At 42.5% G+C, this 24,301-nt stretch overlaps 1 protein-coding gene across 6 annotated transcripts in view; it reads right to left on the reverse strand.

Annotated features, from left to right (window-relative positions):
• The window catches only part of numb (NUMB endocytic adaptor protein), a 50,101-nt gene that overhangs the window by 7,182 nt on the left and 18,618 nt on the right, over positions 1 to 24,301 (reverse strand). For 3 of the 6 annotated variants that reach the window (XM_004540001.2, XM_004540004.2, XM_004540000.2), the window contains exons 2-5: positions 10,132 to 10,268; positions 5,691 to 5,765; positions 890 to 922; positions 78 to 152 (exon numbers count right to left, since the gene is read on the reverse strand). In XM_004540001.2, coding sequence (XP_004540058.1) covers positions 78 to 152; positions 890 to 922; positions 5,691 to 5,765; positions 10,132 to 10,257 — 309 coding nt within the window. In that variant the 5' untranslated portion in view covers positions 10,258 to 10,268. The remainder of the gene's footprint in view (positions 1 to 77; positions 153 to 889; positions 923 to 5,690; positions 5,766 to 10,131; positions 10,269 to 24,301) is intronic. The other 3 variants (XM_004540003.2, XM_004540005.2, XM_004540002.2) reach the window with 1 other exon arrangement.

Raw genomic sequence — 24,301 nt, forward strand, 5'->3', positions numbered from 1 at the left:
CTAAAGCTACTCGTAATTCCTCCGACTGTTCTTTCCTTTTGATCAAGGTGCGACAGGCGACCGGAGGGACTCATTACCTTTGTTTTGTCGTCTACAACACGAAGACCATCTGCCGACACCCACAACACAGCTCGCACAGGCTTCTTCCCAGCCTGGAAAACACACGACAGGGATGGAATAAGTTAAGAAACAAGGAAACTTTTTCAATCTTTCCACATGCCTCAAGATTACTTCCCTTTGTGTTATTCCTTGGAACCTTCTCATAGAGGGGTAAGGAAGAAAAAAATATATATATCAGTCAACACACACACACACACACACACACACCTGTAAATACATAGAAACCAGCAGGTAAAAAGACAAAAGAGAAGACAAGTCAGGAGTTGTTGCTTTTTTTTTTTTTCTTGCTTTTTTTTTTCTTTTTTTTTGGAGGGGGGGGGGGGGGGGGGGGGGGGTGTCACACCGTAGGACCCAAATTTAAAGCAAAGAAGTCGATATGAGACAGTGAACCCCATTGGTTAGAACAACAACAATAAACAAGGAAATGTTCATTCACAAAAAAACTGTTCATTGTTCTATTCTTGGTTCAAGGAAGAAGAGCTGAAGGGAGAGAGTCACGCATGTTAATACCACACACACACAAACACACAACAGAAAAGTGCCCTGCCCCAGCCTAAACCGCCCCACCTGCTCACAGCCACATGCATCATTACGTTTGTCTCTCCCCAGACAGATTCCCCCTGTATTATGAACGCGTGTGTTTGTGTGTTTTCTTCCAGCCTTCAGATGTGATCAAAGGGTGAAGTGTGAGAGGAAGAAAAATAATAATAATAATGATGATGCTAATAATAAAGAGAAACACACTCAGACACACAAAGCAATAACTTACTTTTGAAAAGAATCCTTTGAAGAATTTCCTGTCCTGGAAGTGGATATGGTAAAAAGGGGAGGGTGGGTGAGAAGGGCGGAGGAGGTGGAAGGAGGAACAAGGCATGAAAATGTTACCTAGGAAGTCTAAAAATTGTCGGGAGCCGAAAGTAAAGGATTGGATTTGGTTTATTTTTGGTGAAGCTGGGTTATGTGTGAGAGTGAGTGGGTGAGGGAATGGATCAAGTAGCTCCATGTGATTCCACAATGAGAGAGATGTTTCGATGATGTGTTTGATGATTACTGTTAGTAACACCACAATGGAAGCAAGAATACCCCTGAAAGCAAGACCTCCACAGGCAGAAAAACCACCCAGGAAAACGTACAGAGCCGTCTGAACAGAGGTGATAAAGATGGCAGATCATTAGGTTTCTGTCTGTGGACGTGAAATTCCTGAATCCCTTTTCGTTCTTTTTCCCTCCGATTCCCGGATCGAGACACTTTGCATTGTTGTTCAGCAGACAGAAACAAATTCCCACTGACAGCAGTTTGACCTCTGAGTCAAACCTGTGACTGTTCAATGGTCAGCCTGAGTCTGGAGTCATGTTTAGGCTTCCACAACCACATCAAAAAAACCAAACCAGACCTGGCCTAGTCTTAGCCACCCCACCCTCCCTCTTCTTTCACCCACTCCCCAAGAGTTCCTCGCCTCCCTGTAAGCTCTGAAAAGGAGTACCACTCCGCTCCTGTTACACAGCCATGGTGGAGACGGCACTCCAAGCGCCATGTTAATGCATGATTTAACATGTTAACCAGAACTGGAGATTCATTTGGAATGAGCTAAGCGATTGTTAGGGTATGTGTGTGTGTGTGTGTGTGATTGTGAGAGTGTTTTACATTTATGTTTGAGAGAACCACACAGACATGCTGATGATAGCAAAGCCTGCAAAGTTAGTATTAGTATGCTATGGTTAGGGGGAAAAAATCTCTAAAGGGTTAAGAGGAATGTGGAGGGAGGAGGATTTCGAGGCATTTCTCTGCATTAAAAACCTGCTTAAAAAGACAAAAAAAAAGCACCAACAAAAAGGTAACACAACATTCAAGTATTCAATGTGTGAAGTGAGATGGAACTAAAGTGAATCGGAGGAGTTTTGTGAGCAGAAAGGGTAGTTTTTAAATAGATGAAGGTGATTCCAACAAGACAAAAAAATAAAAACAAAGCTGTGTAGCCAACATGATCGCTGTAGATAAAAAATAATAATACGTTGAACATTGAGTATTTTAACTACTGCCTACAGTTACAACCTTTCATTGTCACACCCAACTGGTGGTTTAAAGTCATTTTGCCCTCAAAACAACGGTAGCCACCAACAGGATGTGTAACAACGTATTGCACAGCTTGTGCAACATCGGTCAAGCTGCTGCTTTCTGCAACAGCTCACACCTTACAATATTTGTCACAAGGATGAAAGAAATCTCTAATGCAAGACAGCATGCTCTTAATCCTGGACAGTGGATTATTATTGATGATATGTGGCTTATTTACTTATTTTTTCCTTCATGAGATCAGGTTTGTGGTTTAAAAAAAAAAAAAAAAAAAATGGCACCGAGACCAGAATATTAATAGTGGGGGAGGCTAGCACAGGAAGTACTTTAAAAGTTTGCATCACAGAAAGCACATATTTTAATTGTTTTAGGTCCACCGTCAATGATACATCCTCAGGCTACTGGGCGTTCATGCCCAAATGCAACTAGGTCTTCTAAATGTGTCAGCAGTTCCTCGTGGAGTGCCTCACCCAGTCTGCACAGAGGTAACACGCCAACGCACTATCATCTCCTGAGTAACAGCAAAAACATTCACACATTCACTCAGAATACACTTCAAATCCCCAGGCTGCTGGCCAACAACGACAGGAAGTGATGTCACGATGACAGGAACAAAAAAAAAAAAAAAAAAAAAAAAAAAAAAGGCAGCGTGGAGGTTGATGGTGGTGCAGTGCAGCTTTCTTCTCCACTCGCCTCTGCCCCACCTCCTCCCATGTGAGTCACGGGTCAAAAAGCTGTGAGAAAACTCTTATTATCGTCCCAAAGGCTGCTGGGAATGCAGCGGCGTCGCCTCAGAGCTGTGGCTGTCACACTTGCAATCACACACACCGGCTGAAAGGCTGGACCACCAACATGCACCCTCAAGCACAGTGCACATACAAGGACATCTAAACACATTTCTTTCTCTGCAGTTATTTCTCACGGCACATCAGCTTGTTGTCATTGGTTTTTGTCCGTTTCAAGACTTTGTGCCGATGTTGGCTGACTGTATAGGTAACGTGGCTGCAGTTAGCTGACTTTCAGAAAACAGCCTCCCCTCATCGACCAGGAGCAGATATTAAGTGCCTACAGGTGTGGAGTCTGGTTCCTGACCAATTTAGTTATTAGTTTCTGGAAATAGAGCAATATTAACTCGCATGTCTCTCCAATGGTAGGGACTGTATTTGTTGCCTGGCAACAGTCTGCTTATTAAAGCATCAGTGAGGATGAACTTGGATGTATCAGGGCCTCGCTAATTGTATTTTTGTTTAAAGGGTCGCCCTGGTCTCCTCTGACAACCTTAACTTTGACGTGGATCATTGGCATCAGGGGGCTGCTCTCTGCAAGGCTGTTTACGCAGACTTGTCCTGGCATCATGGGCTGCGTTTCAAACCATCCATTAAGAACCTTTCACTCCAACCTCATTTTCTCAGCAAAATGCACACTTCGTATGCTGCATCACGGGGTCACAGTACGGCAGGCTACAAACACTACAAACCTACTCTCATCTACTGACTGAAATGGAAGAAGAATGATGGAAATGAGGGGCAGACTGACACAGTACAGCAAGACTCATTTCTGTTTGCTGCTCCACTGCTTTGAGCTCCAGTGATGAATGTTAATGCCAGAATAATAATCCTCCTGCATTATGAATTTTTTAACTGTGAAGACTTAGTATCACTATGTAAAATCTATGGGACAACCCTAAGGAACACAACAACAATGTGCACCTCAAGACGGCGGCACTACAATGAGGAAGAGGGGAAACAGATCTGCATCCCTGCCACTGGGAAGGACAGGCACTATGTTGGAACACATTAGCAGTTCTCAAGCCAGTGGCAGATTGTTTTCCGGCATTTCCTGTAAGACAAGCCATTCAGGGCACAGGTAAAGTGCCACATCTAGGCCAGAGCTCAACATTTAGCAAGAATATAATGGCAGCAGTTAAACTACAAACAAACGTTTTGGTTTTTCTAAACACTCCCAAAATATAGTTTTGCAAATACATAGTTTTGAGAGTGTTGGTGTAAAATACCGATCCTGCAGATCAATGAAGCCGTGCATCTGGCCATTTACACATAAGGCTTTTGGCCAGTGAGGAAAGCGAGGGCGAGCAGCAGCGGAGGAGACAGGGGAGGAAATGTCATTAGGCTGAGGAGGGTCAGACAGTCGCAGCCTGCAGGAGGACGGGAGGCAGAAACACCCGCCTCTCCTCTTGAGTTGGCTCCATTTTGTCGGCCTTGTTAAAACAACTGTAACTCAATAAGAGCTCGCGGCCTCGGGCTCCGTGTTAACCACGTGACCTCATCAAGCACCAGTGTGTGCACGACACTGATGTGTGTTGTATCTGCAGTCGACCTTTGTGCATTTTCTGTACACTAAGAGAACAAGTGTGCTGCAGGGCATGCAGCATGTCTGTCTGCTCTGCCTCTGGGTGCACTTCGCCCTGTGTGCGTACACATTATCCCACTATGAGCTCCATCTCAGTGTGCATGCTGTGCAGCGAATGTCGACAGCTGCATCCAAATATAAGCAAATGTGTGCTCACGTATGTTTCATGTCAAACATTTTCCTCCACAAGTAGCGTGTAGAATGTCTGTTGTGTTTTCTAAAAATATAACAAAATGTCAGTATGCAAAAGTGAGAAGAAAGGCCCTTACATATAACTGTAAGACTGCGTGTGAGTGCACATTCTCTTATTTGTCTTGCATTTCAACTAGCATGTTTTTCTGTATAATCGTTCTAAGAAAGGGTTCTCACAGCTCAAGCAGTCTTCAGTAGTTTGTTGAGCTCGACTAAGAGCCGCTTTTTCACAATAGTGAGAAGAAGAGGCATTGATAACAAGTGAAACAGGGTGTGAATTCTCAATTATTCTGAGTCACCTCAAACTGAAACCAAAAGCTGTCAGCAGACACGTCGAGCGGGAGATTCATTACCATTGCTGGCACAGGAATCAAATTTACGTCTGCGCATGACGTCATCTCGATCATACAGAGGCCGACTGTAGCAGCAGACCTGCCGACTCAGGTTTGGCCCCAACTACAGAGAATCAGCCTCTTTTGCACCGAAGAGTTTATGACCTGGGTGGGGCCTTGGCAAACAACTGACAACGTGGAAAAGCAATAGCGCCATTGCTTTCCCCGTCCTTCCCCTCCTCCTGCTCCTCAAACTGGAATTTGTTCCTTTTTGCGCAACTCCGCCGGAATCTGCTCCAGCAGGAAGTACGTGCTGACCTGCTCTGGCTGAGAGTGTGCAGAGAGAGCCAGACAGGAGAACAATCGACACACTTGGGCCTCTATGTACTAGAAAGCTAAGTAGGAATAAGCAATGATAAAACTCTTGGAAGGAGAGTAATGATAGCTAAAGGAGGGCTACCTTAGAAATAGTTTTTAGGAAAAGTCAGTAGGATGTTGGGGAAATAGAAAAGTAATGGAGGAAAAGTTGAAAGAAAGAAGATACAAGTAGGAAATAGCAGCCTCATTCCTGGAAGTACAGAAGATATTTCTAGTGAAACCTACCGTCTTCAACCGTTTTACTGCATCTTCACAGATGTGCATGCCTCTGGATTCATCCACCTCCACATGTCCCAGGTACTGCAGGGCACAGAGAAGTAGATGGACAGGAAAAAAAAGGAAAGAATGAGTAATGCTGTGACAAACCTTTCCTGTGGCCATCTCTGCTGACGTTTAACTAAGGCTACAATAATAAACTTTAGAATGAGATTAGGTATTTAAATGAGCTCAGATTGTCTAATATCCCCTGGTACCCGAACGCTGGTGATTTATACACCTAATTAAATTCCGTTTTGAGGTCAATTGCAGTCAATAGCTCCATAGCTGATCTCTAATTTTGTCCATGGAGAAAATGATAACCCGTTCATGAGAAATGTATATGGGCAAGTGTGTAGACTGTAGTGTGTGATCCTGTAAGGGGACACGAGGAAGATCAAAGAAGCACGCAAAGAGGCAAAAACAAACTGCCCCTTCCGATCTCTTTGTGAGCTGACGGAAACAACGTAGGCTGTATATTTTATCTTTTGAGCTTCACCACCTTCCAGTAATGGCTGGCTCATCGCAACTCTAGTTAAGACTATAGCAGGTTCCAGGTTGTTCCAGGTTATTATGCAATAACTTGGCAGATGCTCCTACAGTATATTACTCCAAGGCTTCCCACAGTATATTGTTGCTGGAGCAGGCTGCTTCACATGACTCAAAACTGCCTGTACTGACACTTCAAGTATAAAGTAAAGAATAACTTTGAAGTGCGAGCAGTGCATTTCAGCTTGTGGCCTTCAGCAGGGTCATTTTCATCCTATCCTGTGGCTTGTGAGTGCAAACATCCTGGTTTTACTGTGAAGTTGCTGATAAAGCTGTAGCGGTGACCTTTTCGGACAATTTTCCTTCTCGCTGTACTTTGGAAGTAAATAAAAGGTCTCCAGTTATGTTAGACAAAGTCAGTACGCCTTTTAAATCACACAGAATTACAGTTCATGGGGAAGAGTCATTACCCCATATATGCCAAACATTTATTGAGACTAAGCTACGGTAATTAGAGACGAGATATGTCAGGGTTAGTCAGATTCAGCACTGGAAGCTGCACTAAATGATCGTCCACATTATACGTTCCGTCCAATCACCAATTTCTCGGGGGAAACCCTGTGCTCCTGACTATGGAAATACTCGCCAGGAGTGAAAACCTTACGTGAGTAGGCTGAGCTCCAACTGAATGAACAGAAAAGGCTGCCGCTTCCTGCCCGACCCTTCCCGCCCCTTTCAGACCTGAAGCAAGATCACGCCCTGCTGTGTGTCACTCCAGAGGAGTCACAACCTTGACTACTCCAGAAGCCATTGTGCATGCTGAGCTGGAGAGGAAGTCCTTACCCTTTCCTTATAGATACACATGCTGACCCACGCCTTTCACCCCCACCCTCTGGCCCTGCTATATTGAGCGTGTGACGCAACTGCTGTGAGTCATACTGTCGCCGTTTTGGAATACACATGCACGTAAACACACATCGATGCATGCAAACGTGCAAGGTGTTAAGGACAATAGTGATGCGAGGAGGCAGCTGTGGATAGTGAGGACAATGAAAGCAGCGGGGCTACTAATCGGGGATCATCCAGAAGGATGTGGCAGAGGTGAGATGAATAAATGCAGGGGAGACTTGAAGTGTCACAACAGATTCTTCATTATGGCGTCTTACTCTGCTCCATTAGTAAATAGCTGCCAGCAACAATCTGGGGGCTGAAACATTCACATGTAACAGAAGAAGAACTCCACCAAATAAATGGAAAATAATAGAATTTGAGGAGATTTCTGCACATGTGCAATTTGGTTCTGAAATTCAGATTTGTGTGTGGGTCCCTTCCAGGATTAGAATCACTTGACAACTATCCTACGGTGGGCTACGATTAGATGAAGCTAAATAAAACAAACTTCAAATTTTTCCAGCAGTAAAAGGCCAACAGAGCAACCATAAACAGAGAAAGTACTAGGGCTGCTTGATAATTGCAACAATCATAAACGTGTCTATTGCTGGTCAGTAATTATATCTATTAACATGGTTATTCATTAAGTTAAATGCATTGAATTATTAAACTGTGGGATGGTTTCACTGAACTTTATAGCTAGGTCAAATTAAAAATGTAAGAAAAAGGGAGAGTTTTAAGGTTTATCTGGTTAGGATTTGAGGTATTTTTGCCAGTTTCCAGTCATCAGAAATAAGAGCAGCCCTTTGGGCAGGCAGTACTGTAGCTACAGGGAGAGAAATGTACAGCTGACACTCCCAACCAACACCTCTGTCTTACACTACAGAAAGCAGCACCTACAGGTCCCCGTCAATAATTCTTCCACAGTTTTGCCCATTGAAAAATTCAGAGAAATTTACTACTTCTAGATAGATTTTGGTTCAACAAAAGGTTCACTTTTGTTTGATTTTTGGTTCAAACTGATCTAAACTATGAAGGAATTTACAATTTTAGGGGCATGTGAAAGACCCGCCACTATAAAAGAAAGGAGTGTATATCCTCTGGATGTGACCTGGGAATTAATTCCGAGAACTTGCTATAAATCAGTGTCAAGTGACAGTGCAAAACAAAATTCCGTCCAATTCCATAAGCAGCCTCACAAACGTCTCCGCTGGTAAACAGCACACACAAGCAACTGAATCTAATCTTGCATCTGCCACCAGCCTTCAGCAGTCATAAGGCTGATATTTCCATATGAAAAACCAAGTCTACATGTTTATGCCTTTCACCATCACCTTGAATTATAATAGACATATTTAACATTAAAACAATTTGCTTATACATAAAAAAAAAAATGTACAAGCACTACGTAACAGGCCCTGATAATGACAATTAAACTCATAATCTTCTTGCCAAAGGCACTACAGAATGGGTGGGTATTCTTCTTCTCCTTCCCTGCATGTCCTGTCCTACCATGTATTTATTACTCTGTATTGTAGCAGTCTGTTATAATTTCACCACAACTATTCACACACAGACAAACATTCATGCAGAACGGGGCTCCTCTAAGGCACCTAGAGCAGGAGACAGGGAGCAGCAGGAGGGGGAGGAGGGATACAGATGAGTAGCATGGTAGGTTGCACCATTGCGATGAAAGCCAGTGTAAAGGTGGAAAGAAAAATACTGGTGGAGTAGTGTGCGTTTGGCTGCAGAGATAACATAAGGACAGTCAGGTTTTTTCCCCCCCCATTTACCTAAAGTATCTGGCTTCTAAGTCAGTGGCTACTTTTACACCTTCACTGTGGTAATTATGGCTAATTATTACTTTTCAAACAGATACAAACGTTTTGTAAATGTCACAAACCTTTTTCTGTGTTTCTAAGTCAAGAAAATACTATCAAAAGTTAAAATATTCTATTATTTTATTATACCAAATAACACAGCTAATACTCCTTAGCCTTGCTGAGCTAAGAAAAACATTATATTAACAAAATCCAACTTACTTTGCACAACAGAATGAAACTGACGTGCGGTTGTCAACAAAGGGATAAATGCCTATTAAAGAATTTGCCATATGTTGGTAATCCATGATTAAAATATCTCTTAAAATATGAACTAAGGGTTAGGGCCATAGCAACAAAATCAAAAATTATGTGCTCATAAGACCTACATTTCTTATATAAGCATATAAAAGATTAAATACAATTAGCGTGAAGGGTTTTCTGCTCATCTTGTTGGAGAAAATTAGGATCTCAATATTCTATTCTGGACTTCGTGAAAGCATCTGGACAAGCAATTCTTTTTAAAATGAAGACCGTTTATGCAATTCCAAGAGCAAATTGCTCAATAAAAACTACATAAAGGGAGCACATAGGCGACATCAAATTAAAGCTTGTACACTTGCTTATGCACAATTTACATCCACTGAACAGCCGCCAAGCTTAGAAATTCTGAGGTAAACGTTCCCTTTCATGACTCTGAAGTCTTCAGTTCCCTTTTATCCCGAGTAAGAGGAGGATTTGAGCCCATGTGATGGGAGGAAGTGTACCGTCACACTTCTGTTTGCAAAAGTAGGAGGGTTTTGTTGCCAAAATAAGGTGAGATCGCCACTTCATCAACTGCTGCACAGCAGGGCTGACTGCCATTTCACCATGTCCCCGACTTATCTTGCCAGTAATGAAACATTTCTTTCAATTCCACATATTTTTACTGGGGATTCAAGGGGTTCTGATACTCCTAAAACACAAAGTAATTGTGCACACACATCCCACAGGTTTGTTAGACTACAGCAGATAATCCCGCAACCTAGATAAAAACTGTGCTCAAACTCTCTGAATGGTTATGATTAATCACAAGCCGTGTCCTTGGGGAGGAAGGTGGTATGAAGAAGTTTCGCAAAGGTAAGAATGCATCAAAGTGAGGTCAGCCCTGCACTCCGTTTCTGTGTCTGAAGTGGGGTGTACGCAGGTGTGTGTGTGTGAGGGAGAGTCACCTTGACTGCAAAGCTGCATTTGCCGGTGCGGACTGCCTCTTCGTCTGTCTGCCACTGGTGCGGCCGACTCGACTCCGGCACGTAAACGTCTTTCTTCCGGCGGAAGCTCTGCCGTAGCTTATTCATCGCTGAGCTCCCTGTAATTGGAGAGACATTTTTAATAATCTTACAGTGAAAACTGAGCTGTCAGCAGCAGCAGTGAAATAAAGAAGGTGCAGCACTAAAAAGCTGGAGATTCATCTAACTCAGGTTAAGCTTAGTGTTTTTCTACAGTGAAATTATAGATAATGGTCCAAAAAGCAGGCGATCACGCAAACCCACAGCAGCAGAATAACACTTTCAGCAGTCTTGTTTTGATGCCTGTAAATAGGAATCCTTTAAACTCTGACATCAGTGCAAAACACAGTAAGCTGCTGTGTCTCTGACTCACCAGGAGAAACAAAAGAGGCTGAGACTTTGCAGTGTTGGGAGTCAAGGCAGTGAAAATAAAAGGGAGCAGTGTTCCTTTTATTCAGAGCCTTTTTTTTTTTTTAACCACAATTTAACAGACAGTGTTTGCACATTTTTAATTTAGATGGTCTGACATTTTCCATTAATATCTCAAACACTGCACTGAGGCCTCTCTGGGGGGAATTTAGTAAAACAAATCTTTTCAACCTCTAGATCACTTTGAATTACACTGCAATGTAATATTTTACAAAGCTAAAGTTTGCTAGAACATGGCTTTATTGCCACCCTGTACTTATTAACGTAAACTGAGCAAAAATAGATGTAACACAGTGGTCAGGTGATCATTCAGGCAGAAAACAAACTCAAGTCCCCAGTAAAGGTCAGAAGTAAACTTATTACCAGGTCAGGTATAAATAGTCTTGGAATAAAACATTTGCCAGTTAATCAGCAAAAAACGTCACATTACATTAAGTTCTGCAGTCATCTGTATAATAAGTAAAAGAGTAGTGTTTAACACATTGTATACACATGAAGACAAATGTACTAGCCCACCTATGAAATACAAAGTTATTGTCAATTGTTTTTAACAGAGCTTTAGAGTTTTAAAAACAATAAATTACTTCTATTCCATTTCTTTTCTTTCAGAAAAACAAACGTTACCAGGGTCAATATCATTAGCCCCCTGAAAAAAATGACTTTTTTATGAATCACAGCAGAAACCGCTGCTGTGTAATGATGTGGTATAACTTTTTTATGCTTAAAGCTTGTAATATCAAGTTAAAACTTAGGGTTATCTTTCAATTTACACAAATGCAATTTGAAAAATCGTCATGGCAAAAAAAGAAAAAAGAAAAGAAAAGAAAGAAAGAAAAAAAGAAATCAGTTTAGACTTCAGAAAAAGAATTCATGCTCACAAAGCAGGAGATGGAAAGTTCAGGTTTTGAGACTACTTTGTATATATAATTTGTATCACCAAGAAATTGAAATAGAGCCACATAGTACATAACAAGCCCAGCAGAGGTAGGAAGAGAAAGATTTGAAAGACTCTATAGACCCCAGAACAACTGCCAAGACATGAGTGAAAAGCAAGTCAAGAACTGTAGCTTCAAAGGAGGCTGTCACTAGAACCCTACACAGGAATGAACTCAGAGGTTACAGACCAAGAAAAACTCTGCAGAACAGACGCCTTCAAGCCAGACTGAAGTACACCGAGGAGAACCTTGAGAAAGATTATGCATATTGAAAGAGCATCCTTTGATCAGAGGAGACAAAACTAGAGCTCTGTTGTCATGGAGACGCTCTTTATGTTTGGACAGAGAAGTGAGAGGCGTACAACCTAAAAAACACCGTCCCCCACAGTGAAACACGGTGGTGGGAGTCTAATGCTGTGGGGATGCTTCGGTCCATCTGGAATCTCGTCAAGGTGGAAAGAATCATGAAGGAAGATGGATATGCAACACGTTCTCCAAAGCATAACATATTACGTTATGTGACAAGTCGTTGGTATGTTATGCTTTCGGCCACCAAAAGGAAGGAAACATGAGAACCATTTGGACTCAATTCGCACATGTACATTTATTTTACTTTAATCGCTTTAGAAAACACTATCGAACACCATTAAGGTTGTCGGTAAGGTTAAGGATTAGGTTACGATTAGGATTAAAGTTAGGGCTATGGCTGGAATACACAACTGGAACGTCCGTGACCACCAGGAGCATCACTTAAGTGCGCATGCGCCAACCAGCGTGCAGCCTGTTACAGTCGCTCCTGCTTTTCTCTTAGTTTAGCTCTTTTTTCTTACGTATTCTTTTTTTTTTCTGACTTGTATTTTCCTCCGTTTTCTATCTCTTACTCAATCATGTGGATTGAGAGAGTTTTTGTTCTTCTGGTGGCCGTGGAACTGTTACTTTTATCATGGAACGGGACCGCGGCACATCTCCTACACGCACGGACTGTTTACTCCAGAGATCAGCTGATCGCCCTGATGCCGGCCGGCTCGCTGGCCAGGCCCGCAGAAGTGCCCGCAGAAGTACCAGCTGAAATTTGGAGGAAAACACATCGGGGATGCAGAGGTCAAGGACAGAAGAGAAGAAAAAAGGTGACGGTGAGACAGCGGAGGCTCGAAGCGAGGAGGAGGTTTAAACCGTGTCTGCCGTCTATCGTGATGGGAAATGTGCGATCGTTGGCAAGTAAAATCGACGAGCTCTCAGCACTGGTACGGAGTCAGAGGGAATACCGAGAGTGTAGCCTGATGTGTTTCACCGAATCATGGCTGCACCAGGTCATTCCCGATGAGAATGCTTCCGTGGAAGGCTTCCACACTGTTCGGGCGGACAGGGACAGCATCGCTAGCGGTAAGCGTAAAGGAGGTGGGCTTGCTGTTTTAGTTAACAACCGGTGGTGTAACCCTGCCAACATAACAATCAAAGAAAGGATTTGTTGCCCGGACACTGAACTGTGTGCTGTTGGACTCAGGCCGTATTATTTACCCAGGGAATTCTCTCACGTCATCTTGGTGGCTGTTTATGTTCCCCCCTCTGCTAACCCCACAGCTGCATGTGACACTATCCACTCTGCCATAGCTCGGCTACAGACTCAGCACCCGAGTGCCTTTATTGTGATCTCGGGTGACTTCAACCATGTATCACTGGACAATACACTACCAACATTCAAACAATATGTGGACTGTCCCACCAGGGGAGAGAAAACTTTAGACTTACTGTATGCTAACGTCAAGGATGCATACAGCTCCTCCCCCCACTTGGTAGGTCAGATCATAACCTGATTCACCTCACCCCCCGCTATGTGCCAATTGTGAGGAGGAAACCTGTGACCACCAGGACTGTTAGGAGGTGGTCAGAGGAGGCAATAGCGGAACTACAGGGCTGTTTCGAGGTGACCGACTGGGAAACACTCTGTGAGCCTCACGCCGAGGACATCAATGGGCTTACAGAGTGTATCACAGACTACATAACTTTCTGCACCGACTCCATTGTTCCAGCTCAGACTGTTCATTGTTACCCAAATAACAAGCCGTGGGTGACTAAGGACATCAAAGCCCTCCTCAACAACAAGAAGAGGGCTTTCAGAGGGGGCAACAAAGAGGAGGCGAGGAAGGTCCAGGTGTTACTAAAGGACAAGATCAGAGAGGCTAAGGACAATTACAGGAGGAAGCTGGAGTGGAAACTCCAGCAGAACAGCATGAGAGAGGTGTGGAGGGGCATGAAGACCATCACTGGATTCAGGCCAACCAACAGCAGGGGAGCTGAGGGAGGTGAGAATAGAGCCGACGAGTTGAATCTGTTTTTCAATAGATTCGACACCACAGTGTCTGCTCCCACCCCCACAACCTCACCTGCAGTCAGCCTGGAATCCAGAGCCACACCACTGTGCCAGCCTCTCTCTTCACATGTTGCCTCCTGTGAGATTCCTGACACCCCTCCCCCACCCATCACCTTCACTCAATACCAGGTTGAGATGCAAATGAGGAGACTTCACTCAGGCAAGTCTGCTGGACCAGACGGAGTGAGTCCCCTTGTCCTCAAGGCCTGTGCCCCCCAGCTGTGTGGAGTCTTTCATAAACTGTTTATGCTGAGTCTGAGTCTGCAGAGGGTCCCGGTGATGTGGAAGACATCATGCCTCGTCCCTGTACCAAAGACGCCTCGTCCCAGTGGCCCCCAGGATTACAGGCCCGTGGCACTGACCTCCCACATCATGAAGACCCTGGAAAGGCTCATCCTGGACCAGCTGCGACCCATAGTAAGACCACATCTGGATCCCCTTCAGTTCGCTTATCAGCCTCGTCTCGGAACAGAGGACGCCATCATCTACCTGCTCAATCGTGTCTACACCCATCTGGACCAGCCGGCGAGCACTGTGAGGGTCATGTTTTTTGACTTTTCCAGTGCTTTCAACACCATCAGGCCGACCCTCCTGGGTGATAAGTTAGCAGCGATGCAGGTGGATGCTTCTCTGGTGTCCTGGATTGTTGATTACCTGACAGGAAGACCACAATATGTACGTCTCCCACAGTGTGTGTCTGACAAGGTGATTAGCAACACAGGGGCACCACAGGGGACTGTCCTCTCCCCCTTCCTCTTCACCCTCTACACCACAGACTTCAGCCACTGCACAGAGACCTGCCATCTTCAGAAGTTTTCTGATGACTCTGCGGTGGTTGGATGCATCAGCAGGGATGATGAGACAGAGTACCGGGCTGTGGTCGGCTCCTTTGTCACGTGGTGTGAGCAGAATCATCTGCAGCTCAACGTGGCAAAGACCAAGGAACTGATCGTGGACTTCAGGAAGACCAGGAAACACTTGACCCCTGTTTCAATCCAGGGGGTCAGTGTTGACATTGTGGAGGACTATAAATACCTTGGAGTACACATTGACAATAAACTGGACTGGGCTAAAAACACCACAGCACTTTACAGGAAGGGCCAGAGTAGTCTCTATTTTTTGAGGCGACTGAGGTCCTTCAACATCTGCCAGAAAATGCTGAGGATTTTCTATGAGTCTGTGGTGGCCAGTGCGATCCTCTATGCTGTTGCATGCTGGGGGAGCAGGCTGAGGGTCGCAGATGCCAACAGACTTAATAAACTGATCCGTAAGGCCAGCAATGTTGTGGGGATGGAGCTGGACTCCCTCAAGGTGGTGTCGGAGAGGCGGATGCTGTCCAAGATAAAGACAATGTTGGATAACACCTCCCACCCACTCCATGACATGTTGGTCAGTCACAGGAGCTCGTTCAGTGAGAGACTGAGATTACCGAAAAGCACCACTGAACGACACAGGAAATCATTCCTGCCTGTGGCCATCTCCCTGTACAACGCATCCACTTAACACACTGTTTGCTGCTACAACTACACATGTTTCTTTTCCAAATATTTATTTATAAGTGACTTATGTATGTATGTATGTATGTATGTATGTATGTATGTATGTATGTATGTATGTATGTATGTATGTATGTATGTATGTATGTATGTATGTATGTGTATATATTGTACTATTCTTAGTTAGCGTATTGTCTGTCTTGTCTTAATGTTGGTTTAAAATGGAGCACTGTAACAAAAAATAATTTCCCCCAGGGATCAATAAAGTATTCTGATTCTGATTCTGATTCTTTTGGATTTCATCCACAATCCGGCCTGTATCACAGGAACGCATAAGGTTACTTTTCGCGTTCCCATGGGACACCTCGGGACGTGACAAATTGTCGGTATGTTATGCGCTAGGATTTCAGATTCAGATTCAGAAGACTTTATTTATCCCCGAGGGGCAATTGAGAGACTGACCTTGCCGACCGTACATACAATACACAAACATCACATTGGGGAGACAGGTCAGGCTAGGTAGCTGGCCGGTCAGCCACCCAAGCAGCGACCCGGAACCGAACAATGGAAAATACACAACATCAGGAAAGACGAGGAGAAAAAAAGAACTCCCCCCAGACTGAGCTCCAACAGGGAGATCAGTTTGAGAACAGAAAGAAAAGAAAAAAAAAACACCTCTGCGGAAGGAAACCTCAAGCATTCAGCTTCAGCAGCAAAACTGGGTGTGGGTCTTTGTCTTCCAACATGACATCCCATTGAAAAAAAAAAAAAAAAAAAAAAAATCTATGGGGTGAACTGAACACTGAGGTCCATGTCAGAAGACCATCAAAGCTGGAGAAGTTTGACAGATTCGCCAAAGACGAATGGGCTGAGACAGCTCAGGAGACGTGTGAGACTTGCTGATAACTACAAATACAAAGCTTAAAAATCAAGTTTTCATATGGAGGATAATAATTAACTTGAGACCCCAAGCCTGGCTATAAAATTCGAATCATTAAACCCACTTCCTCATTCAAGTTTGAACTACCCTTCACACTGCAAGTTGCCCTCAATACTGGTTTAACTTCTAAATATAGTTCTCAACAATCATTCAAACATTTGGCCAACTCTACATGTTTCAGGTCCTTTAGGGATCTTGTTGCACTCTCAGATCTAAGCAGTTATTAAACTAGTGTTATTAGTGCTATTATTCTAAATTATTAGTATACTAAATGAGTATTATTTATAAATAACCTAATACATGGAGTTGTTGAAAATATAACCCAGGTTTGTATTTTTCCTTAAAATCTTACAAATCTGAAGTTTGACCTTAGTGTAGGTTCAAACTCTAAAATTATCTTGAATTTTAAAAAGAACCCAAAACAACACAGTACAATTAATTGGGCTAAGAGCACATGTATGTCCTCTTGGCACTGAGAGAGGATTAGGAGGCACAAAAAAAAGCAAAGACCCAATTAAGAGTTGCTGATCCAAACTAGAAATGAAAGGTGCATCCATCATCGAAAGCCCGGCTCACGTCTCCTGGAGTGAGTCATAACTGGGGACCAGAAGTCATTCAGCCATGCAGCTCCGACTTTTAACACGTGACCAAAGCAAACTCCTTGACTAACAAGTTGTACCCGCTAACTTCTGAGCTGATGAGGATCTACTGGGATTAAAGGTCTTTAATCCACTAGATCGGACTGTCCGCATACACACAAGACACAAGGACAAGCAGCAACATAGCAGCAAACACACACTCTCACATGAACACACCTACTTAACCCACACATGTATACACACAGAGGACCTTAGATGTTTCTTTGCATAATGAAACCTGTACTGAGAGTGTAAAGTGTGTTTGAGGTGAGGCTCACTTATCTGTCTGTGCTAGGCTCCGGCGCTACGGGCAGGACACAATAAAGCTTTCAGCCTTGACCAGGTCACAGAAGCACAGATAAACACATCAGACTTAACTAATGTCACCAGAGCAGGACATTGGAGTTGACCACTGACTCTAAAAATGTCATGCAGTAGCATTTCTCCACAAAACAAAAGATACATCAGAATGTTAATCTGTTGCACAGCTTACAGGCCAGCTACGTTTTCTTTTCGCCAATTTCAGAGCTAATCAGTGGATCAAATCAGTCTGAGTGTAGCCAAATTTAAGTAAGGTTCAGATTATAATCTGTAATGGAAACTGTTTTCTGCAATATCACATGCTGGAAAATCTGACAGAAACAATGTAGAAACCAAGCAGAAGTGTTTAAGCCAAATACTTCAGCAAGTGCTGAGATACTAACAACACTCAGTCACAACCTAGTGCATATGTCCGCATTAACTGTGCACAGACACATGAGTTGTACCCTGCAGAAGACTGGAGTGTTTGAAAACAAGATGACTTGAGCTACTAGAAAAAAAATATTGCTTCATCGCTCGCTCCCGCTCTCTCCTCACGCACTCGTTTATTTAGGTCATATCATGTTTGGGCTCACTGCAGTGCCACTGACAGGCTGCATGCTTCTAGCCTGCAGAGTGAAGAGGAGGGAAAACACATTTGTGTGCACACACACCAGGCGCACATTTTGAGAAAAATGTTCTCACCTTGAATTAATTTGTCATATTTTCAGTAGACACAGAACATCGTCCAGCGATGATGACTTAAACACATCTTTGAGATGTGTCAACAATGTTATATTTTTGGCGGGTGGGTTTTTTAAAAACAGATTCGTGCCAAGCGGGGACTTTTTTTTTGTTTTTGTTTTTTTCACTTTATATAGAAAACATGCAGCTTTGCTCCTCTACCAGTTCCACAGGTTTTTCAAACTTGTAAAGCACATTTTCTGTAAATAACAACTACTAGAATTAGGTCAAGTTCAGTGCGCCAAACATTCTTTTTGTCCTGCCCTGTCCTAAAAACACAATTTAATCAAAGAAAGAGAAATACAACAAATCTTTTCGTAAGTCCCAACGAGAGAACCTTGACTATGACCTTTTCTATCACGCTTTCACGCGGCATTATCCAAATGCTATTTTGAGCTTTTTTTTGCTCACTGTTATTGTGTACAAAGCTGGTTGGTCTGAAACAAAACAGAAAATTAGCACATGTCTTGCTCTGTTTGAGGTTGACTGAATGGCTCAGTGGAAAGGGTGTTTACCACAAGGGAATCCCCGTGTTTTCGCACCTATATGTTTACGTCTACCTCTTCTGTTAGACCTAAGTGGTGTGTGTTCACCGATCAACTTTAAAAGGTTGACATCTATGTTGTGTTTACAGCAACTATTATTTTTGTTATAGTTCAAGGTGCAGATTCATTCCTGGATTCTTTTATCAGTTACTCAAAAAAATAGATAAAGGCTTTATGTAAGTGTGCATCTTTAGATACCTTTATTAAAAGATAAATGCATATTTGAAACTAGGGCTGGGCCATATTATACCGTTCACGGTAATACCGGTATAATGTTAGGCAACGATAGGAAAATGAAATATCGCGATAGAATGGGAGTAAAACGCGCATGCGCAGTGCCTTTGTTTTCATACGCACATGGCCGATTGTTGAGTGAAACAGATGAACCAGAATTGGTTTGTAAAAATGGTGCAACTTCAGTGATGTGGAACTGGTTTGGTGTTTGTCCGTCAGATACACAACAAAGCACATTTTTTTGCAGAACATGCAAGCGGCCGTTGTTATTGTCATATTTGTCGGACTAAGATGCTCTTAAATCTGGGAGTAATCTGGGTCCTAAACTCCGTATTCTTCAGGTCAAACAACACTGCAGCATCACTTAGAGTTAAAAACTGTCTAAATTCTTTCATCTTTAATAAAACGATCAGCATTGCTGCTTTACCAGGTGTAACTATAAAGTTTAACTTCCAGGCATCCATGAAAACAAAAGTTATTACATTTAACGGAGTTAGAAGTTAGCAGGAAGCTAGCGGAAGTTAGCTCGCTAGTTTCGCTAGTTACCTAAGCATGATATTGCATGTTCTGACTGAGAGATTTCTGAAAAAAATCAAACGTACAGCTCTGCTATCACTTCCAACATAAATGAAGACAGGAAACTAAACAGCAGTGACGTTTGTAGGGTTACTGAAGTTGGGCTAGCTGGTATATAATGATGTGCTACGTGATCGCTAGCGACACAGCTATGTTAGCATAACATAAACAGTGAAGCTGGAGGACGAACACTAACACTTTTCCACTTATAAAAGTTAACGTGAAGGTTCTTCATGGTTAGAAACAAATGCAATCGCATGGCAGGATGCTGTAAACGGACCAAACTTCAGTCAGGAGAACAACTGAGATAATCCATCCACAATACAAGGTTAGTCATTAATATACTGCAACAACATGGGAATAGAGCAGCTGCCAGAGAATTCAACATTAATGAATCAATGGTACAGAAGTGGAGGAAGCAAGAAGAATGAGTTTAATAAAGTTTGATTTATCTGACTGCTTTGTTTCGCTTAATGTGCCTTATAATCCCGTGCACCTTATGGTCCGAAAAATACGTACTGCACACTGCAGTTTAATGTTGCAAAGCACCTCTTTTTAACTTCAGTGGATATTATACATGGTTATGCTCAGGATATGTCAGCCCATTTCTACTGGAAATGCCTTTTGGTTAAACTTTCAGCAAGGAATTTGCATTTGCACTGTTACATTTTTATAAAGCTTTAATGTACATAAAAACCAGCTTCTTGTTTAAGTGAAAATAAATGGAAGGTTGTCTTTTTGCGCTAGTAATGTTGTGGAGTTGTATTTTGTCTCGCATCAATTATATCGTCGGTTATATCGTTATCGCAAATTTTCAAATATATATCGTGATAAATATTTTTGGCCATATCGCCCTGCTCTATTTGAAACCCACTTTAGGCTGAGCTGGAATCTACGCTTTGAAATCATTTTTTTGTCTCAGTCAAATGTTTGCCTACTAATGCCCCCGTAATTTTTGCCTCATCTCACAGCACCTTGCTCAAACTCAACCTCTAAATCGCTCAATGCTTCATGCCAGCTTACAACCCACACGCTTTGTACTGTAAACGGCAGGGCCTACAGTCCAGGAGTCTAAGTCAATGCACATATTCATGTGCGTGGGAAAAAGCATACGCTCGCTATGTGTGTGAGTGTGAGTGAATGTATGTATGTGCTGGTGCTCAGCCAAGCATATGCACTTTAGGAGTGTACAACATGTGTAACCATTTGCATGAATGTGCAAATGTTTGTTCAGCATGTTAGAAACAAGCAGTATTAAGAAAAATGTGACCTTCCCTAATAACATGTTATTGCTGGCTGCTATTAATCCAATTTGGAGCTCCTACTAATGTTGTTTGTGCGTTGACCCTTTATGTCACCTTCAAACTGTGCCAAAGAAGCAGGATTTGCCAGTGAACTAAAAAAAATAAAAAAATAAACCCACAGCAAGGTGCAGGTAGGTTTATCAAAATACATCACACAGCTCCTCTCCAGTACAACATGTTTAAATCATAATACTTTTTGGCCACAATAAATCGCGCGCTTTATTCACAAAGACCATTTCCCTGGCCTAATGAAAAACTTCCAATTCAACGAAGACAAGAAAAATTCCAGCTTCATATAGAACTTCCAAATAATTTACATTAACTGCAACAAATAACAATTTCCAAACTGATCCAAAACAATAAATCAATAGCATTTACATTTCAGCAACATAAACACATCACAGCCTTGTGCACACAACTAAAGCTGCAAAGGGTGTAAACCAAGTAATCACCGGTGAAATTTGCATTACCGCTGGCATTAGATAAATGAATTGTGTGCGTTAAATGGCAGAAAGGCGAGCGTGAAGGCCAAGCAGTGCAAAACAGAGAAACCAGATATTGAGCAATGATGTGAAAATCTGTGTTTGCCTGCTACAATGAGCAACGCAATATGTTCAGCCCTACGACTGGCCACAAGCCAGAAAGACGAAGGGACAGACTTACGGAAGGTAGGAGACAAAGACAGAGTGATAAGTTTAGACAGGAAGGGGAAATAATTGGGAAGGAAATGATTAAGCAAGGGAAGAAAGTGCAGGGTGAAGGTGGAGATAACTTTTCTTCAGTGCAGCAGTAAGACTTCTCAAGCAGTTTTTTTCACTATATCAAAGAACTATATATAATCAAAGAAACTTTATGACCTCAAAGAACAAAAGCAAAGCTGCACTAATCCAACATGGCTTCTAACACTGACAATCACATCACAGTTTATGAACATTAACAGCGACAATTATATTTAAAAAAGGACAAAAGCAACTTGTTGTTGCTTGCACTTCGACAAAGTCAAAGCAAAAATCAGAGTGCTGTTTTCACACTTGTAATGTGACGACAAAAAACCTTGTTTCTGCTCTGTGTTAATGAACTTATAGTCTTTGGAGAAATGCATTTCCATTCTGAGTGCCTAGCATTTATATAAACCTTTTCATTGCAGCTGCACAACACATGCTTGGCTACTTACACAGGGACAGTGCTACCAGGAAAACAAGCCTGCAAGTAATGGTATAATTTTATTCTAACAACGAAAGCTGCACAACAGATGCAAACTGTAAGGAGTAAAAATATAACTGTGCTCCTTGACAGCAATTATATACTTTGCACCCATTGTTAGACCTTAATCAGGGCTCTAGACTAACTTTTTGCCATGGGCGTACAGGTACGGCTAACTTTAAAAAGTTAGGCGTACCGGCACAAAAGTTAGGCGCACACAAATTTTATAATAATTTATATAATATAATGTGTTTTTCTGGATATACTGTGCTTTTTCAGCATTCAAAGATTGATGACACCATGTCAGAGCACTGGCTATGAATTTCAGAAGGATCAGGCCTTAACTTAACAGAAAAGTTAGCAATAGTTCTTTTCCTATTACAGCTACATCCACTTCTGTCGTGCCTAGGCTGCTCACTAGGGCTGGGTATCATCACTGATTTCTATAATCCATTCGATTCCGGTTTTCAAAGTCCCGATTCGATTCAGCTTAGCCTCAGACAGTCAAAAATATTATAATTCTGATCATTTATCAGTACTGACTTCATCAGAATTGTGAACATCACAGCAGATGCCTTTGTGCGAAAGTAACTGAGAATAAAACACAGAAAAACATGAAGGAGATTTTCCTGGTCTGGCTTTTTATAGCAGATAACCTTAAAAATATTCTACAATGTTCTGCATATAAAGTTTAAATTTCTTCAGTATTGAACAACAGAAAAAATAGGCTTTCTTGTCCGAGGTCATTTAAGTGAAAGACAGCAGCTGACAGCGCTGTAAACAACGGTAGACTGGTGGGTAATAATAATACAGAAAACAGAGATTGGAGACGGGAAACTGTTCTTGAAGTACAGAGAGAGATAGAGAGAGAGCTAGCTGTGCATGAAGTGTGTTTTTAATAGTCGTGGAAGCAAAACAGCAAAATTCATGATGACATTGATCAAATGTGAAGCGCAGTTTGCTGCTTCTTTTGCTGCTGGCTCGGTGAATTTTGGTTGGAGAGACAAAACCTGCAGCTCAGAATCAGCGCAAAAAGACGTAAACACAGCGCGGACCGGACGCATCAGGATCGCTAAGCTCTGACAGCGTGTCCGTCTACGGGCCGTCAGGTGAGAAAGCCGAGAAAGACAAAGTTGATTCTGATGCGTCGGTCCGCTCTGTGTTTACGTCTTTGTGTGGAATCCGTGTACCTGCTCTCATTTGCTGTTTGGTTGTTGTTGAAATGGTTTTGTGAGCTTTAATCTGAGAATCTGGCATTTCTGGCAAAACACAGTTATATTTAAAAGTCGATTCAGGATTTAATGAATAATATCGCTTTATTCACCTCCCACTTCCACCTGCACTTTCAACTGGACCACAGCCAATCAGAGAGGTCCCGCCCCTTACTATCTCTGATTGGTTTAGTCCACGATAGGGGCAAAATGTGTGTCTGTAGTTGACCACAGGGAAGGTTGCAGTTTGTTTGTTTTTTGGCTACCCGAACAGTTGGTCGCACAGGTGCAACCAAATTTTTTTTTTTTTTTTTTTTTTTTTTTTTTTTAGTCGCACCACTGAAAAATTTGGTCGCATTTGCGACCAAATTGGTTGCACTCTAGAGCCCTGTTAATAAATAAAACGATACTTTTTTAAAACAACAGAGGGCATAAAAAGGCATGAGGGGCACCCCAGAGCCAAAAAGTTATGTAGTGAGGTAAGGGCTTTGGTTTAGGAAAGCAGGATCTGAATCCCGCTGGAGCTGTCATAGCTCTTGCAGCCTATTGCTGTGAGGCCCTCTGGCTGTACTCCTAGAAGCACTAATGAGGACAATTACACAAGGACCATTTATACTCTCTCTGCATTCATATACACAGTAACATGCAATAATAAAAAAAAATAAAATAAAATAAAAATTGCAGAGCTCTCCCAAAGACTCTCACATGCAATGTCACCAACATGCTCAATGGACAATTACAGACACAGGCACGCACAGAAAATTATAAGGTAAACAATGTTGGTAAAATGTAAAGAGACCAAGACATGGGGCCTGTTCTTCGTACCGCGCTAAGTGAGTTAGCTGGATGAGATTGTTGACGATTTCGCGTGATCCTGGATCGTTCGGTTCCCCGAAGCCCATCCGGGACTTGCTGTCATAGCAACAGAGCCGTAAGCGTAAACCTGCTGGGGAGCAGGTTTACTTTATGTAAACAGGATTAGATCGCGGCCACGCAGGTATGCCCGCGTCACGAAAGCAACAGCGATATTCCACCACTGTTTCACCATAAATAAATAACATCAATGTAACTAAAGACAATGCAGCACCTGATCCATTTATTGATTTCACACAGGTCATTTCCTAAAAAAGGGAAATGTACTATTAACATTCTATTACATGTATGTGATTATTACAGATTTAATTCAT

The sequence above is a fragment of the Maylandia zebra genome, linkage group LG19 (genome assembly GCF_041146795.1).
Source record: "Maylandia zebra isolate NMK-2024a linkage group LG19, Mzebra_GT3a, whole genome shotgun sequence".
NCBI classification, from domain to species: Eukaryota; Metazoa; Chordata; class Actinopteri; order Cichliformes; family Cichlidae; genus Maylandia; species Maylandia zebra.